The sequence below is a fragment of the Parasteatoda tepidariorum genome, chromosome 10 (assembly GCF_982258835.1).
Source record: "Parasteatoda tepidariorum strain Cologne lab strain chromosome 10, Ptep-v5.0, whole genome shotgun sequence".
Lineage (NCBI taxonomy): Eukaryota > Metazoa > Arthropoda > Arachnida > Araneae > Theridiidae > Parasteatoda > Parasteatoda tepidariorum.
The window spans coordinates 86485956-86504040 of NC_141764.1; the positions used below are offsets into that span (position 1 = coordinate 86485956).

An 18085-nucleotide genomic window follows, 5' to 3' on the forward strand; every position below is an offset into this window, starting at 1 on the left:
CTACTATTTTAGTGTAACTAAATTAATTTATGAGACAATTTCCGTAATCTTTGTTTTAAAACATAATGAAAACAAGTTAATTTTACTTAAAAACCACAATGATAAAAAATACATAATTTCGTACTTCAGGTTATTTCCATCGATTCTAAAATAGAGATTTTTTTCCTTTCTTTTTCAATTTTTTAATCGGGATTTTAACCTGTCGAAACCTTATGGGAAATATTAATGGTGTTCTTTAAATCGTTCGTTATTTCTTATAGTATGTTTTTCAAAAGAATTTCTGCTGTTTTTTTCTGCTCTAGAAGTCCTTTCCCTTTCAACATCAAACATTTTCGAGCCAATTTCTGAAGGTATTTTACTTTTTATTTTTTAATCGTTTGCGTTTTGGAAGTACTTTTTTCTTTTATTTTTTACTGCCTCTTAATTTTTTTTCTTTCTCTTTTGATACTTTTTTACAGTTATATTTTCCTTTGTAAGAATTTCTTTTAATTTTTTTGACTGTAAAAATTCGCTATTTTTTTAAATTGAAATAAGCAGACTCAAAAAGATACTTTACTGAATTCGCGATCGCAACGAACTATAGGGGGCGTTGTTGTATGAGACGCTTACCTGCGATTTCCATATGAACCGTCATTCAGTTACTCTGGAGACGTCGTTAATGTAGCGTGTAGCATTGCAACGTTCCTTCTTTAATGTGGCTTATTAAATTTAAAAAAGAAAAATTCTTGATCTTCTTTCTTGTACAACCGAAAACAATATGGTATCTCTTTTTATTAGAGAAGGAATATCCAAAACACATCGGAAAAATATTTGTACATTAACAGAAAAAAATATGTATATTCTTATAAGAGTTAAAACCTAATGCCCGAGAAATAGTATTACTAAATTTAATGATATAACATGAAAGGCCTATTTAAACTTTACATTCTATAGTTTTAAGAATCATATTACTTCAAAAATTGAAATGAACAAAAAGTATACATAAGCCTCATAATTTTATGAAATTTAATTTTGTAAACAACGTTTTTTGACAACAATTTTTATCAAAAAATTTCAAGTTTCAATAAAAATCATTATTTAGAAACTAAGAAACGTAAAATAAAGAATGCTGACGAAACAAAAATAAAAAAACAATTCTTTTTTGTCGCCATTTTTAGTGCTACGAATATTCGTCTTTGGGATTTGCCAAAAACAAAACAAGATGCAATTTTATTTTTTCAGGAGGGAAATATTTTACCGAAAAAACGAAAATGTACCAATTCCCACAACATAAAACTTTATCTTGGCAAACGTACGTTTTAGAAATGTTATTTCATTTGGAATCTTATTCATCAGAGTTCATATGGCGATATGATTGTTTTGAATCTATGCTAAACTCTATATCGGCTCATTTTCCACCGAAATCCAATTAACTATTTTGATTTTAAATAAAGTGTTTTATTTTATGAACTGTCGCAAAAATTTTAAGTGTAGATTGGCGGCACTTAAAAACCGCCAAATCTGTAGCGGCGGTGGCGTTAATGCGTCGTAAGTACCGAATTTTTATTCCATACTTTTCTGAATCATATTATTTCAAACATTGGAATATACAAGAAGTATACATAAACACATAATGTTATACCATTTAATTTTTCAAAAGTATTTTGAGAACAATTTTTATCAAAAAATTATAAACTAAAAAACGGAAAATAAAGAATTCTTAGGATAAAAAAAACGATTTTAAGAATTATTAACATTGAAATAAAAACTTTCATATTGTTTCTTTTTTTATTATTCTTATAGTTCTTAATCAGACGTAAAAAACCATTCTGTAGAGAACCATCATCAAATGAAAAAAAAATATTTACAAGCAAATTTTTTATTGTAAAAATCATTGCACTTACCTGATTTATGATTCCCGGAGAATTCCAAAATGATAAGTTCCTTGTTTGAAAACTTTATTCTCAAATAATAGATACATAGTTTATACCTTCATTACTTTTAGATAACATACTACACAGCAAAATTTTATAATTGATATGAATTTGAATATGTAGCTAAAAACAGAATAGCTGAATTCTAGTTGAACTTATTCTTTCAAAATTAAAAAAAACTTACCAAGAAAACGATTTAAATTAATTAAGAATCAGCACAAATGGCACTATTTCAAGTAACTTGGATAATTTTTTATTGTTGTTTTCCGAATTATATGGATACAGAAATATATACTATTCTATAACGAAGAAGAATATGCTATAACTATTACAATTCCGTATGTTCTGAATTCATATTTATTCACTGGAATGACGAAAGCAATGTTGACTTCACTTTAATTCGTAATGAATTGAAGACAGAAGAAATGTATTTTACCTTAATACACACATCTGAACAGTATCCGAAATCGGAAGTCATCAGTTGCAAGTTTGTTGATAATAGAAATTAAAAATTATTGAGGAATTTTTCTTCAAATGTTTGGCGTGTTCTGTTCCTGAAAGATTTACTAATATTCTGGAGATTTTTTTCAAGTTCTTCGGCCTTTTCCTTAGGGAAATTTTGTTTCTTATTTGCTGCTAAAAAATGGCGTCTGATTCAGTCAATGACTTTGATGGAACTAAATGAAAATGTGATAAATTAATGTCCGATATTTACAGGCTCCCGCTAGACGGCGTACTCGAGCGTTGCGATCGCGAATTAAAATTATTCACAAGCAATAACTGTAAAAGAAAAATAACTACTTTATTTTGTGTAATTATTCTTATTCTTCTCAAAATTTTTTATTTTAACAATGACACTATTATTGTTATTTTTTTTTAAAAACTTGAATGAGATATTAAAAAATCGAAGATTTTTTTTTTTTAATATCCATAAAGAATTGTCGTGAAATTTCATCGGAATCGTTTGGAAAATCACCTTAATTTTTTTTCCGAACGACTTTTATTGTAATAACAAATTTTTTCTTTATTCTTTTTTATTCTTTAAAAAAAAATTCAAGTAATCAGAAAGTTTATAACTACATAGTTAAAAGAAATTCCACATAGACAATAAGAGCATCATCTGTCTTTAAATATTGCGATGCTCTAAAAATTTCATTTGATTTTCCAGAATTTAGCATTACTGACTTTCTTTCAGCCATTGGTTCCCATGGGAACCTTGCAGATTCTAAGCTTCACACACGTGAAATAGTATGATCGATATTTGTGGCTCTTATTACCTACTTTGGTTAGTTGCCTTAATGAGCCTGGGGCTTCCGGGCTGGCGCCAGTTATTTGCTTCACTAGTGCCGTATAAAAAAAGAAAAAACGAAACATATCGTTTTTAATGGTTTTGTTACTCACAAAAAATCCAATACTACTCATATAAAAAAATCTTTGTTTTTATTGATTATTTTACATTACAGTTGAATTTTATGTCTAAATTTATATTTGCGAAAAAAAAAAGTCACTAACTCTCTGGCAATCTGAGAAGTATAATCTATTTTTTATTGCACTTCAGTTATTAAATAAACAATAAAGAATGAATAGTGTATTGAAATAATAATTAACATCTATGAAATTTTCAATATTGAACGTAAGGTTGTTTTTACTAAGTTATATAAGTTTTTTAAAATATAGTTTTATAGGCCGGAACAAATCAATTTAAATTAGCCATTCGAAATCCCGGTACATCTTTAACTTTCTGAGTGCTAACACACACACAAACGAACAAAACAGTAAAAATATTGATGCTAAAAGGTCATAAAAAACGGTATATCTGTTTTACCTTTCCTGCCATAAGTAATAAAGTGGGTTAATTAATAATTGCACAATTATACATAAATTTATTTTGTTACTCAAATAACTTATAAATTAAGAATCATAAAGAATCATATAAACTTAAAAATGTGAATAAAATATGCTTTCTTAATCCAATAAAATTTTTTTTGTTATTTTAAAAACTTTCAATGCTTAAAATCAATTCAATAATAAAATTTCAAAAAAGTTTAAATTTGCTTTTCTTAGCCAAAATCATAATTTATTTTTACTTGTAAATTTTTAAAATTTTATTTAACGCATGCTTTAACACGTGTTTTATGTTTAATAAAATTTTTATAATGTTAGTGTATGCTTTAGCACAAGCATTTATTATATGTATTTGTGTGAGGCAAAATTAACGATCGCCTCCGTCCAGCCACTGGTTGACCAAATATAAAAAATGGCGTTAAAAATTTGTTAGTTACTCGCCATCACTAAAAATTAAAATGCGTGCTTTTATCTTTTTATATTACGTATTTATTACAAGGAAAAGTTAAAAACACGTGCTTCTAACTTTTCATATTCCTTATTTATGCATGAAAAGTTATCAATATACGGAATTTTCAGTTTATTTCAGGTTTAAAATTTCAAAGGGACTGAATTTACTTATCAAATATTTTCATTCGTGTTAAAGTTAATTTCCTATTGCTTTTTTATATTAAAAAATATATGGCCAATGATATTTAAAAGTAATCGAATTAATATGATTTATTCATTATGATTGCATTTCAGATTAACTTTGTCGCGATTAAATTTTATTTGTAAATAAACGCTAAATTTTACTAGCGGAAAATGTTATGTAAAATACTTAACCTACACCTACTTAGAGAGTTTAAGAAAATTTTTCATTTTAGAAAGGAACTCAAAACAAATTAATGTTTTGAGAAATACTTCAAAAGTAATGACTTTTATTAATAATATCAAAAGTTATTTTAATAGTTATTTTCAGCTGAGAGGGTCGGGATATCCTGGTAGGTAGAACGTTGGGCTCGTGTTCGTGAGAATCTGAGTTCGAATCCGTCGGCGGAAGAATTCGCGTTTATTACCGGTGCATGTTAAATCTGCCGCAACCCCTCTGTTCTTCAAGTTCCCCAAACAAATCAATACCTCTGGGGGTACTGAATTGGTGATCGATCGTTCACTGGTTCGGGTCAAATTTGCAATGATGAGTGAATGGAGTGTGATTGGGCCCTCTCTGTAAAACGGGTTGTGACGTGTGTGTGTGTCGCTTAAATCATATTCCTGGCCACAGATGGTGCTACTAAAGAAACAAAAAAAACACAAGAAACACGCCCTCTGCCTTAAAACTGCTTGATTTTAAGCAGGCGTGCTGGTATTGGCAAGTGGCATAAGTAACAATAGTTTTAATTTTTTATAAAGTGACCACATCTTTTTAAAAGTGACTACTAATAAAAAATGTTACTACTAACCACTGGCCAGTAGTAAAATTTCCCAATTTTGTTCTATATCCATTTGTTTTATTTTAGGCTCAGTTAGCTTTACTGATACTCCAAGAGAACAACATGCCCCGGAGGGTGAGAATGGACTGGTACTTTGCAATGTCAGGTCAGATCCTAAGCCTGTAGTGAATTGGTATTTCAAAGGGAAGAAAATAGTATCAAGTAAGTATCAGCTCAATAATTAAATAGGTCATTGCCTGAGAAAAAAAAATTAACAAGAATTTGACTACACAGCGAAAGAAAAATTCTGGTAAAATTACTGTACTATATGTTAATGACATTTCTGGTAATGAAAACCTTAAATATACGGTATTTAACTATTCGTTTGGTAATTTCCTGTTCATATGGTAAGGGTGTACATGATAATTTTGAATTTCAAAATTATAGTTCTTTTTACCACACATTTAGCAAAGTATACAAAACTGAAAAATAAATTTAATTGAATAAATAGTTTTTATACCATTCTCTAATGGTCTAATGTATCGTGATTAAATACCAAATTTTTTCATGATGATGAAATTTATCCTGAATTTCAGTGCATCAGTGTATCATGATAAAATTACCATTTAGCTAGTTTTATCATATATTGTAAAATCATATTTAATTGTTAATTTTACCAAAATCATTATCCTAGTGATTTGATAAAAATTACTGAGCTTTCCTATTTTTTGTGTTTGCTTGGATATTTGCTTGTTCCGATAGAACCAGAAATACAATAGTTTTTACCATATTCTGGTAATCTTTACCATACTTTTTTCTTCTCAGTGTAGTGATTTTAAAAAAAAAATAGAAAGATTGAAAAGTTTCTTGAAACTTTTTACTTATTTTTATGAAAGATCTGAGCTTAAGTAATGATACTCTGTATAGTGATTCAGATCGTTTGTAAAAACTATTTATTTAAAACTAGCTATTTATTTAAAACTAGAATTAATAATCACCATTTCTAACAAAGGATCTTTAAAACAAGGGATTTTTCAGGTATATAATAGAAAAAAAATTACAACTTATTGCCTAAATAATCATTTATTGATTTAATAAACTTAAATGTTCAAAAATAGTTCTATAATTACTTATATGCTTTATAGCACGCAAATTTTGCATTATCCAACGAAAGGAAATAATTTATAATAAAATAAAAATTTTAAAAACTTTGTTTTACTAGTAGTCTAAAAAATATAATTGTGTACATATTTGAGTGTTTTTTTTTTTTTTTTTTTTTTGTAAATTTTTTGGTTGAAATTGTTTTAAGAAATTTTTTGAATTTTTTAAATTTCAAAATATTTTTATGTCTATTAAAATAAATTTGCGCATGCAATTTGTCTAGGAAAAAGTTATTTGCTTTATAAAATTATGAAACCAAAATAATTAAAATTATTTTTTTTTAAAATGTAAAGTTTTAAATTGTAGCTTTTATTTTATCTTCAATAATTTTTATTTGCTTTTGTTCTAGTTCATCATTCAATTTAAATAAATTGCACATTTATTAAATGCTATTTTTTAATTATTAAAGCTTATGATACTAAAGAATTATTACAAAGTGTCATGATTTTAGAGAAGTTACCATCAAATTAATAGCCTGTACAGCATTTTTTTTCTTATTAAATTCAATAGAAAATGTAAATACATATTTTCTTCTTCTTAATGATTTATATTAATGAAAAATCAAATGCTTCTGATGGGCTTATAGGCAATATAGTGATAAGGAACATTTTCTCAATGACGTTTGTACGACAAATTCTTCCTTAATACAGGTTCCAAGCAAGTAATATGCAAGTTTTCGAATTTTCACTACGTAACAAACGTTCAGATACTTCATTCTAATTTTGTGTTGAACTTATTATTGCCTTTATGAAAATAATAGTGTTTATTATTGTTGTGTTCTTAGTGTTATTAATAACACAACAATAATAAACAGTGTTTATAACAGCGTTACAGTATAGTGTTTATTAATAGTGTTAATAGTTATTATTGACCTAGCTCTTTTATACAAGCATTTATTTTAAAGTAAGGTAATGAATAATTTAGAAAAATAATAATTAACGAAATATTTTCATTAAAATTAAAAATGTATAATTAAATAAATGTTGCCAACTATTTATTATCATTTAACAATTAATGTGAAATGAAATGCAAGAACAGGTTTCCTACTTAAATTCATTATATTCAATAAATACCATAAAATTACAATCTTTATTATTATTTTTTTAGTATTGACTTCTAATTGACTAATAATCTATGGGCAAGTTTTGAACAATAAATTTATTTTTTACAAAATTTACAATTTTTATCTATTCAAGTTTTTAGGCTTGTAACCTATTTACGTTAATTAAAAAAAAATTTTTTTTTACTATAAATATTAACTGGCAGAAATTCCTGTTTTTCAGTTATTTATTTTGTAAATTTCAGTTTTATAACGAACATGCTTTTCTCTTACTGAACAGAAAGATTTTCAGATATTAGAATATGTTACTCTTTAAATCTAGTGAATATTCATTTTATCTACCTATCAAAAACATTTTGACAATAAATTTTATCTATCTTTATACATTTTAAGGTAGATTTGCTAAATTTAATAAATGTTATTTAAAATATGTTTATCTTTCCTAATTTTGAATTGATTTGACTGAATTTATAAAAAGTTTATTTATTCTTAAAAACCTAGACAGAATAAATAAATGTTCATAATAATCAGATTTAAGGAACGCTTAACCTTGGAATAATGTGTTCTGTTTAAAAGTGTGGTTTTAACATGTTTTTAAATTTTTTTTTTTAAATGTATATATTTACGCCGCAGCCAGGATATTCAATTTCTAATTTCCCTTTTTATTTCAGATGAGAAATATAAGGTTCAAGAAAATCATAGTTTGAAAATTCTCAATCTTAGTCGAAGTGATGCAGGAGAATATAAATGTAAAGCTTTTGTCATCACACAGCTTGGATCACAAGTGAAAGACTTTGACATCACTCTCCATGTTCAATGTAACTATTTCGTTTACTACAATTTATTGTATACAGTGAAACCTGTGTAAGTTGACCACTTCTGGGGCAAACATTTGATGGTCCAACTAAAGAAGTGGCCAACTTCTAAAGAAAGATTATGAATATTTTTGCCTGATAGTTACTTAATCATGAAGATCAAGTTAGGTGATTAATATACAGAGGTGGTCAACTTAACAGGTTTCAATGTATGTTTTTCAAATTGTATTTATATGTGTTTTCAGTTAGTAATTACATTCAATGAAACTTGTGCACGTTGACCACTTGTGGGACAGCAATTTGATGGTTCAATTAAACAAGTGGTCAACTTATAAATAAAGAATTTTAATGTATTTTTAGTTAGCTACAATCATTAAGATGATCAATATACAGAGGTGGTCATCTTAACAGGTTTCAATGTATATTTTCAATTTGTATTTATATGTTTCAATTTATATATGTGTGTGTTTGTTGCATTTATCGAAAATTTATTTCTGTTTTCACCATGCCCACATCTGACGTTCTTCAGTCCCGCAGTGGACTGATCGTTAAGACACGGTTCCCAGCAGATCACCGAAGTCAAGCATCACTGGCTGCGGTCAGTGTGCGGGTGGGTGACCACTTGGATCAGTCTGCGTAGGGACCGAGGGTGTGCGGTATTGGTCCTCGTTAAACTGTGCTACCGTAAAGTGCTCGACTTCGCGTGCAGGTCGTTGGGCTACCGAAGCGGGGGTGCCATCCCCTTTGCAGAGGATCAAAATTGTGATGGCATGTCTTCGGATCATCCTCAGGGATGTTTCCCAGACCGTCGCCAATAGCCCATTGTGCAGCTCTAGTGCGACGTAAATGAACTACAACAACAACAACTGACGTTCTTCAAAATGTAATAATGCTGGGTGTTCCGAAAGTGATTCACTGATCCTATGACTCTGTTTAGTTGTTGCTGAAAATAGTAGTTATTTTGGAATAGGTTTGATATATTGTTTTCCTGCATTAGCCAGAGTTAGATAAAATGAAAAACTTTCTGCAAGCACAAACTCTCAATTAGGAGACGTTCTGCATGCATTGATTAACTATAGTTTCAATTCTTTCGTTTGGCGAAATTCTTTCGAAAATCAATGATTTTTTAAATTTTTTATCGAAATGCTATATTGATTCATACCATGAAGATGAGTTAGGTAAAAAACCAAAAACAATTGGAAAAGAAAATTCAGAAATGATAAGTGCAAAAACACTTTTTAAGTAATTGAAAAAATACCTGAATTTAAGCAAGAAAAAAAAGTGTATGTAGGAATGTTATAAACGTTTTAAAAAAAAAGACATTGATGCGAAATTTTATTTATTACAGGATTTTATTAATTGTGTGAATAGGAATCTCAAGTGTGATTTTTAAATAACGTGAATACGAATTTCTACATTTAAATTCAAAACCGCGTAAATATGAATTTCGATGTTGAATTTTAAAGTAGCTATAGTATGAACCTTGATGTTTGATTTTAAAAATCGCGTGAATATCAATCTCGATGTTTGATTTTAAAATCGCTATAATACAAATCTTGATGTTTGATTTAAAAATCACGTAAATATAAATTCTAATGTATAATTTTTAAGCCACTTGAACACGAATCATAATATAGTTGCTTTTAAATCGCGTGAATATGGAACGCAATATTTGATACAAAATCGTGAAAATGCGAAACACGATCTTAAATCACGTAAATAGGAATCGCAATGCGGGACTTAAAGTCATGTGAATGTAGTTTTAAATTGCGTTAGCATTGGTATTAAAAAGCGTACAAATGAATCATTTTCTTTTATCAGTACATTGAAAAAGGCAAACTTTCTTTGAAGAGACAGATTATAATTATTTTTCTTTTTTAGTAATAGTAAACATTTTTCCGGGAAGGTGACTAATTTTCCGTGAACGGCGTTTGCGCATTAATGTATATTATACAGGTCTGCCGATTGCAGAACTTTTTACTGATGAACTTTGTAACTCATGAAATAAATTTGAGAACAATCGTAAAAATGAAATCCTTAATTTTTTTTAGAATAAAGCAAACTGTACATCTGAATCTTTTTACATTTTTCTTTAATTGATTTTTTCCAATCCTCAGTCAATTTTGGGACACCTTATTTATTATGCAGTAAGTTCTGAGTATTTACTTACCAGTTATCTGTGGTTTGATCTAAAGACAAAGGTGTAAGAAATGCTACTTTTAGCAAATTCTCACCTTTATTCATAGTTAATTCTGCCTTGCAATCGTTAACAGGATAGGAGGGATATAGAGAATAGTTTTTGACCAATTTGCAGATTACCCATGGAACTTTGAACAAAAACTGTTGCTTTCCAAATAAAACTAATTTTAGTTTTAAAATTACTGCATCTGAATTAAGTAATATCAAGTACTTACATATATATTTAAAAAAATGTTCTTTAGTGTTACCAGTGAAAACAGAGATGAAATGTAGGATAAGAATTAGAAACATTTTGAAATTTCATCAAGCAACAAACTGGTTTTGACCTTAATTTCCATTATTAATTTGCCCAGTGTGTACTTATTTTTTGCGCATGATTTTTGCCAAAGATTTTAAAAATGTATATTAGCAGCGATGATTACAAAACTCTCCATTGTACCTTCAATAAGTTGAACATCTTTCAATTCTTAGAGCAATAAAAAATGGAGGAAAAGACAATTTATGTACTTATAGTTTTTTTAAATGCTGATAAAGTTAGTGACATTTGACTCATTAGATCTATTGATTATTTTTATTAAAACTTTCTGATAAATTTCTATCTTTTAGACATTCCTGAAATCATAGGCCAACACAAAATCACAACTTATGCTAGCAAAGGTGCAACGAAAAATTTGATTTGTAACGTGACTGCGGTACCTGCTCCAATGTTCCAGTGGCTGTTTGATGAAATGATTATCCATAACAATACTGATAATTTTGTTATATATGATACAGATAACAGTAGTGTTTTACAGGTATCTATAGTTTTTAAAAATATCTTATACAAAATTATATTAAAAATGTTTCATGTGTTTACCTAGTAAATGTTTTTCTACTTCTTTTAACTATAGGGATTCTCTGTTATTGATAATTTGATGTTAAAATATTTTCTCAAAGTGGTCTAAATAGTTTTATTTTTTAAAGTAAATGTTATGTTTTGGTGCTTGTCAACTTCATTTGTCATGGGATTGTCAATATATATATATTGTTTTGAATCTGAAAAAAATGTGCAGTTAGTAATTTCGCATATGGGAGTAATTCTAAAATTACTGTTGATAATATTTCAAGAATAAAGTAATGTAATGCTTTTTGTGGTTAGGCATGTAAAAAGTTGTATTTTGCCCTTTATTCTTCTTTGTATTGCAACTTAATTTAAAAGCACTGCAAAAGAGAGGCATATTCTCCCCATTTTGCTCATTTGTAAAACCACAGAGCGTTAAGACAAATACGTGATACTTCTTGGTGCACTAATGCAAGGTCAACTAAGTTAGACCCGGACCCTAAGGGAATTTTTAAAGAAAAAAATTTTTTTTCAAAAAAACCTACAATTTTTGGATGTTTTTTTTTTTTTTTAAATATTTTTTTCGTTGATTAACAAAGTATACATAATAAATAGAGTTATATTTGTAAGGAAATTTTCTTTTTACAAAAGTTACGTTACTTAAAGAACAATTTATATTAATTAACGATGTTTTATCACAGACTGTTATTCTTCAATCTTTCACTTTTTTTAAATATTCTTTTTAAAAAACACTAAATCTTCACCCATTAGTTCTAATCGTAATTTTTTGTTTATCCATTAATGCCAAATGTAATGTACACACTCCCAATGGATCTAAAATTTGAGAGACAACTTAGTTGTTAAGTGAAAAAAGAAAAAAAAATCTTCAATTTTCTACCCTATCAGTTTTTTTTCCATTCAGATAGGTTTTCATTCTTTCAGTCCCCCTTTCTTCAGTATTGACTTGCTGAATTTCAAGAGCGTTTTTGTGTTTTCCTCATTTAAATATTAATTGTATACTTTTGTGTGTGCATTTAAATGACATAATTAATAGCTTAAGTATGTATTTTTGGCTTCATTTTTGACTGGGATTCTAAAATTATGTATTAAATATGGTTATCAACATACACTCTGCTGTACTATCATTAATAGCAATTGCAAAAATATGAGTTACTCTTCTAAAATCCACAAGAAAGTTATAACAACTATGAAGGAATTTTTTAAAAATATTATAATAAGGAATAAAATATTAAAAAAGACCTAATTTAAAAAAAAAAGTAAGGATCTTAAATGATAAGAATAAGCATTAAGATTTGTTATAACTTTATTAATGTAAATGCAAGAATTCATAATTAAATTCCATCTGAAAAGAAATAAAAAGAAAAGTACTGGCAATGTGATAAGCATTGCACACCGACTGCTTTTACTTCTCAACAAGCTGATTCCATATGATAGTTGATATAATGATAATGTTTTTTTTAACATAGCTGCCATGTAATTTCATGCACTTTTTATGTTTTTTACCAATTTAGTAATACTTTCTGCATAATATGTAATGCACTTCATAAGAGATGATTATATCACTTACAATAGGTAAGCAAGTTCATGTTGCTTTCTCAAACGTGACAATCACAATTTTCTTGCTGACAAATCGTAATTTACATGATGATATATTATATGGCTTTAATAACAAAATTTCTTCATTGTGTAAAAAGAAGAAATTTTGTTATCTTTTTACCTTATGAAGAAATCATCTGGTAAATCTGATGATTAATCATTTGATCATTAACTAAATGACTGACCTGATGAAGTAATCATTTTTTTTAATTAAAAATGTTCATTCATCATCATCATCAAAGCTTTATAATTGATTGTGATGGTCCATCACTTTGTGAACTGATCTCTAACTTTAGTTATATACTGATTAAAAAAAGGTGATTGGCTATAAAAATTGTTTGAATCTATAGTGCTAAATTTTCAGACAGTGTAAATTAAAGATTTGTTGTATTCATTTACAGCCAAATAAAACTGTTCTGAAAAAATCCTATTATATGTGTCATGTGCCTATTATATGTGTGATTTTTTGTGTCAAGGCTATAGCTTCATTTTAATAATTTTAGTGATTACTTTTTTAAAATATAGATTTTTTTTATGTAAAGTTAAGCATTTCAGTCCATTTTTTACTTATTACACTAATCATTTCAATAATTTTTTTGTAAAAGAACAAGTGAATTTGCAAATGTTAAGTATTTGATTCTGATTGAAATGGGAGAAAAAGCATCTTTTCATTGTTTAATTATTTTTTACCAATTTAATTATTTTAAAGCTAAAAGTAGTTTAGCATACAATTTCATAAGTCAATGTAATTGATTAATTTGTAATACTTTTTTCATTGTTTACAGTTGGTAATGGATCATACTGATCGACAAGGACAATACATTTGTCGTGCTAGCAATGCCCTAGGTGAAAAAGAAGTTATCATTGATTTAGTAGAAGGAGGTTAGTACAAAAAATTACTTATGTATACTGCTGATGTATTTGTTACAAATTTACAGTATGAGTCTGTAAGGTTTGCCACCACTAGATGGCGCTACAAAATATGAACAAAACTTAAGAATTAATTAAAAAAAAAAAGAAAAAAGAATCTGTTTTTCTATGAGAGTGGTGAGGAAAGGATTAGACTGTGGGGGGAAGGAGCGAAGCGTTCTTTAACTATGTGATTTGTAATATTTTTTATATACTTAATTTTATGTTTGTGATGTGGCATAGTAGGTGTTTTAATAAATTTGTTTTATGCCAAGAGTGGTTTAGTGTGAAAATCATTTCACATTATGAAAATTTGAAAAAGAACCTGCAAGTTTAAGTGGCGTAGTCGTGCTAGGATGGAATTCTAGATGAAATTAGCTAATTAATTAGCAATTAGCTGAAACCGAAATATGGTTTCCAATCAAGGAAATGAAGGATTCCATTAGAAACCAGGTAAGAGGAGTCCACACTCACTAGTAAAATTTTAGTTAAATTTAAAATAATAGAAAGAGTGCATTATTATTAGCCTTGATTACTTTTGGAACTGTGAATAATTGGTATTAATTGTATGAAAATAATAAGTTACAGTTTAACTTATTGGGTTGATTCATCAGAATCGTATAGTTTTGATTCATCAGAATCGTATTAAATATTCGTTGTAGAAGGAATAATTTTGGTTTTCTGCCATAGAAAACATATTTTCAATTAGGTTTTCTGCCATAGAAAACATATTTTCATTTAGGTTTTCTGCCATAGAAAACGCATTTTTGTTTTGGTTTGAAGAAAGAACGCTTTGTTCTAAATATATCATTGTTTCCAAAAGTTTTCAAAGGAGTATTTATGTACGAAAATTTAAAGAAATTAATATTCAGTGTATAGTTTCATTTTGACGTCAGTTCAATTTTATGTTGTGTAACTTTTGTTTTCAAAACAAACCAAAAAAAAAAAGGGAGAAAGTTTTATAGTAAATTGTATGTTTGCAAATTATAATTCAAATTGTTGAATAATCTGAGTATTAGTTTGATTTTTGACTAAGTAGTTAGTCAATAAAAATAAAAAATAAAAGTTAATAATGAAAGTGTTGCAGTATATAAGAAAAGATTGTTAATTCTCAGAAATAGATAAGAATGTTACTTTTCAGTATCAATTATAAATTATGCATGAAGATAAATGTGTATATTTTCCAATCTTGTGGTATTAAAGTTATGGTATGTTTGATTTATTTAAGAGTGATACTTCCTTGTTCAATTTTTAATGAGGATAGGATAGTGATTGCATAAACATAGTTTCAAGTTAAGTATATAATAATTATAAGATTGAATGTTTATATTTAAAGTTAAAGACTTAATGAGGTTGTTTTTGGAATGAAGTGATAAATTGTGAACATGAACATACGAATTATTGTTATTTATTGCTTTTAAATATTGCTACTAATGATATATTTTTTTTTACTTGAATTTATGGATGTGTTTTTTATTCTGTGGCTAGAAATATTATCTAGTGATTTATTATTATTACTGTGTTCTTGAGGTCTAATGCTTTTTGATTTTTTTTTTTTGTTCTCATCAGTGATTTTGATTTGATTTTAAGAAGTAGTTCGCTATTATTTTACAAAGTGCTTTGGTATTATTTTAACTTAAGAAGGTTGCGTTTTAATAAAATTTTGAGTTTCTCAAGAAGGTTGCGTTTTAATAAAATTTTGAGTTTCTCGAGAATTTTGTAGTTCTGTTTTAGGATTGCATTTTAATAAGTTGTTTGTTTTAAGTAGAATTCTAATTTAAAAAGACTTTTTTTTATTGCATTTGAAGAGATTTTTTTATGTGTGGTATTACGTGTATACATTACAATAGGATATTACTAATTTTTTTTTTATTATAATAGCATATGACTGAATTTAAATTTAATCAGATATATGTAAAAAAAAAGGTTAAAATATTTCATTATTTTTCTTTTACATATCAAACTTTTAGATTTTTTTTAACCAAGGTAAAGTAATTAGTTTAAGTTAATTATAATAAGGTGCGAGATGGCGTTTTTAGGAAAAGGCTTAAAAATAGACTTGCAATTCATGGCAATAGAAATGGGGGTTGAAAATGTTACTAATCTAAGAGTGTTTGAGTTGAAAGAGCTCATCTTGAAGAATGAAAATTTCGATGAAGATTTTTGTAAAGAACTGTTGAACACTATTATAGACAAACATAAAGGAAAAGAAGCACTCGAAGTAAATGAACGCATAAGAAAAGTAGAACTTGAAATTGAAGAACGTAAAAGAAAAGAAGAATTTGAAATGGCGGAACGAAAGAGGCAAGATGAAGTTGAAGAAAAGAAAAGGAAGGATGAAATGGAATTCGAGCTTCGGAAGAAACAAATCGAGATGAAAACAGGAGATGAAAATGAGGTGAAAGAATCTGGACAATTCAAGATTGATTTACATAAGTTAATTCCAAAATTTGATTCAAAAAATGATGATATCAGTTTATTCTTAGTTTCGTTCGAACGTCAAGCAAAAATCTTAAATTTACCGAAGGAATGCTGGGTGATGCATCTTATGAGTATTATACCGTCAGATATCGTATGCCTTATTGCTCCTGAACCAGAAAAAGATGCGGCTGATTATGAATATGTGAAAAAATTATTACTTCAAAGATTTAAAATGAGCCCTGAAAAATTTCGCCAAATGTTTGTCACACATCAAAAGAACCCCGAAGGAAAGATTTCTTTTATGAAATTAGAAATTTTTGCGAGGAATGGCTTAATGGGTTAAATATTCAAACCTTTGATGAACTTAAAGATCTTCTCATAACGGACCAAATGAAAAAGAAGGTGCCCACCGAGATACGTGAACATTTCATAGATGACTGGTCTAAAATAAAAACTCCAAAGGTGCTTGTGGAAAAACTTGATGAATATGAGGACATTCATCGGAAAACCAAGAAACCAGCTGTGCCATTGAACAGTAAAGAGAAATCTTTTCACATGACCTTTCCTTCGAATAAATGGAATCAACCACGCCATAAAGAAGAAATGAATATAGGAAATAAAGATAAAGTGACAAGTCACAAATACAATAATTTTTATTCTAATAACAGCCATGAAACTCAATATAATCGATCACGTTTTGTACCTATGTGTTTTTCTTGCGGCAAAGAAGGTCATTATTCGCGAGAATGCAGGGATAGGAACATAAGTAAACAGAGTTCTCAAAGAAACAAACCTCTACCTGTCAAAGCCCAAAGTAATGCAGTGCAGGCTGGGGATAATGCGAAAAATATTATGACAGTACAGATGTCTACTCCCAAATCCACCTGTAACTTCTTGGCACAGAATATTGATGAATTGAAGACTGTAAAAGTCAAATGTGGTGATGTTGTCTTCAAAGGAACTGTAGACTCTGGAGCACAAATCTCTGTTGTGCGAGCGGACTTAGTAAAAGACATTGAAAGTGCTGGAGAAGGACAAATCCAATTAGTATCAGCTTTTGGTGATAGTGAAATTGTTCCTTTGAGAATATTCAATATAAAAATGGATGATGGATGGCATGATTCAGTACCAATTACATTTGCCGTTTCCAAGAAGCTAGTGAATGATATGCTAATTTGTCAAACTGCATATGAGGCTCTCTTAGAAAATGTACAGATATACAGGGTTAGCGCAAGGCAAGTCATTAATGATGATGAATCCCAAATAATCAAAGTCGCAAATGTCGAGGCCAATGAAGATCAAACACCTGAATCATATTCAGAAAGAGAGTTATTTGCAGAACCGGTCAACCCTAGAAAACAAAGTTGATTTTAATCTTGACAGTGAGACGAGAAAGGAATTTATCAAACTTCAGAAAGAGGACATAACGTTACAAGATGCATGGGAAAAAGCAACTAAGAAGGAAAGATCGTTCGAAATAGAAGATGGTCTGCTGATGCAATGATGTTGTTTGTGGGGAGAAGGTAAAACAAGTTGTTCTGCCTAATTGCAAAAGAAAGGAAGTTTTACAGATGGCTCATGAAATTCCTTTAGCTGGACACTTGGGAGAACAGAAAACTAAGCAACACATTAAATATTCATTTTTCTGGCCTTCAATAAAAAGTGACGTGAAAACATTTTGTGAACCATGCAAGCCATGTCAGTTACGAAGAACTACAACATATAGAGATAGAATTCTTATACAGCCAATTGTAAGGCCTAATAATCCATTTGAGGTTTGGAGCGTGGATTGTATTGGACCTTTAGAGCCCCGATCTAAAAGAGGACACTCGTACATCATATGCGCTATTGATTTGTGTTCAAGATGGGCGGAAGCCATACCGGTCAAACATATTACTGCAAAGACTACCTGC

General features: G+C 28.4%; 1 protein-coding gene across 1 annotated transcript in view; it reads left to right on the forward strand.

Annotated features, from left to right (window-relative positions):
• LOC107448616 (limbic system-associated membrane protein) overlaps positions 1-18085 on the forward strand; it is a 150228-nt gene that overhangs the window by 121294 nt on the left and 10849 nt on the right. Inside the window, exons 4-7 of the mRNA XM_071184238.2 lie at positions 5258-5392; positions 8063-8209; positions 11012-11199; positions 13628-13724. Of these exons, the coding sequence (XP_071040339.1) occupies positions 5258-5392; positions 8063-8209; positions 11012-11199; positions 13628-13724 (567 nt within the window). The remainder of the gene's footprint in view (positions 1-5257; positions 5393-8062; positions 8210-11011; positions 11200-13627; positions 13725-18085) is intronic.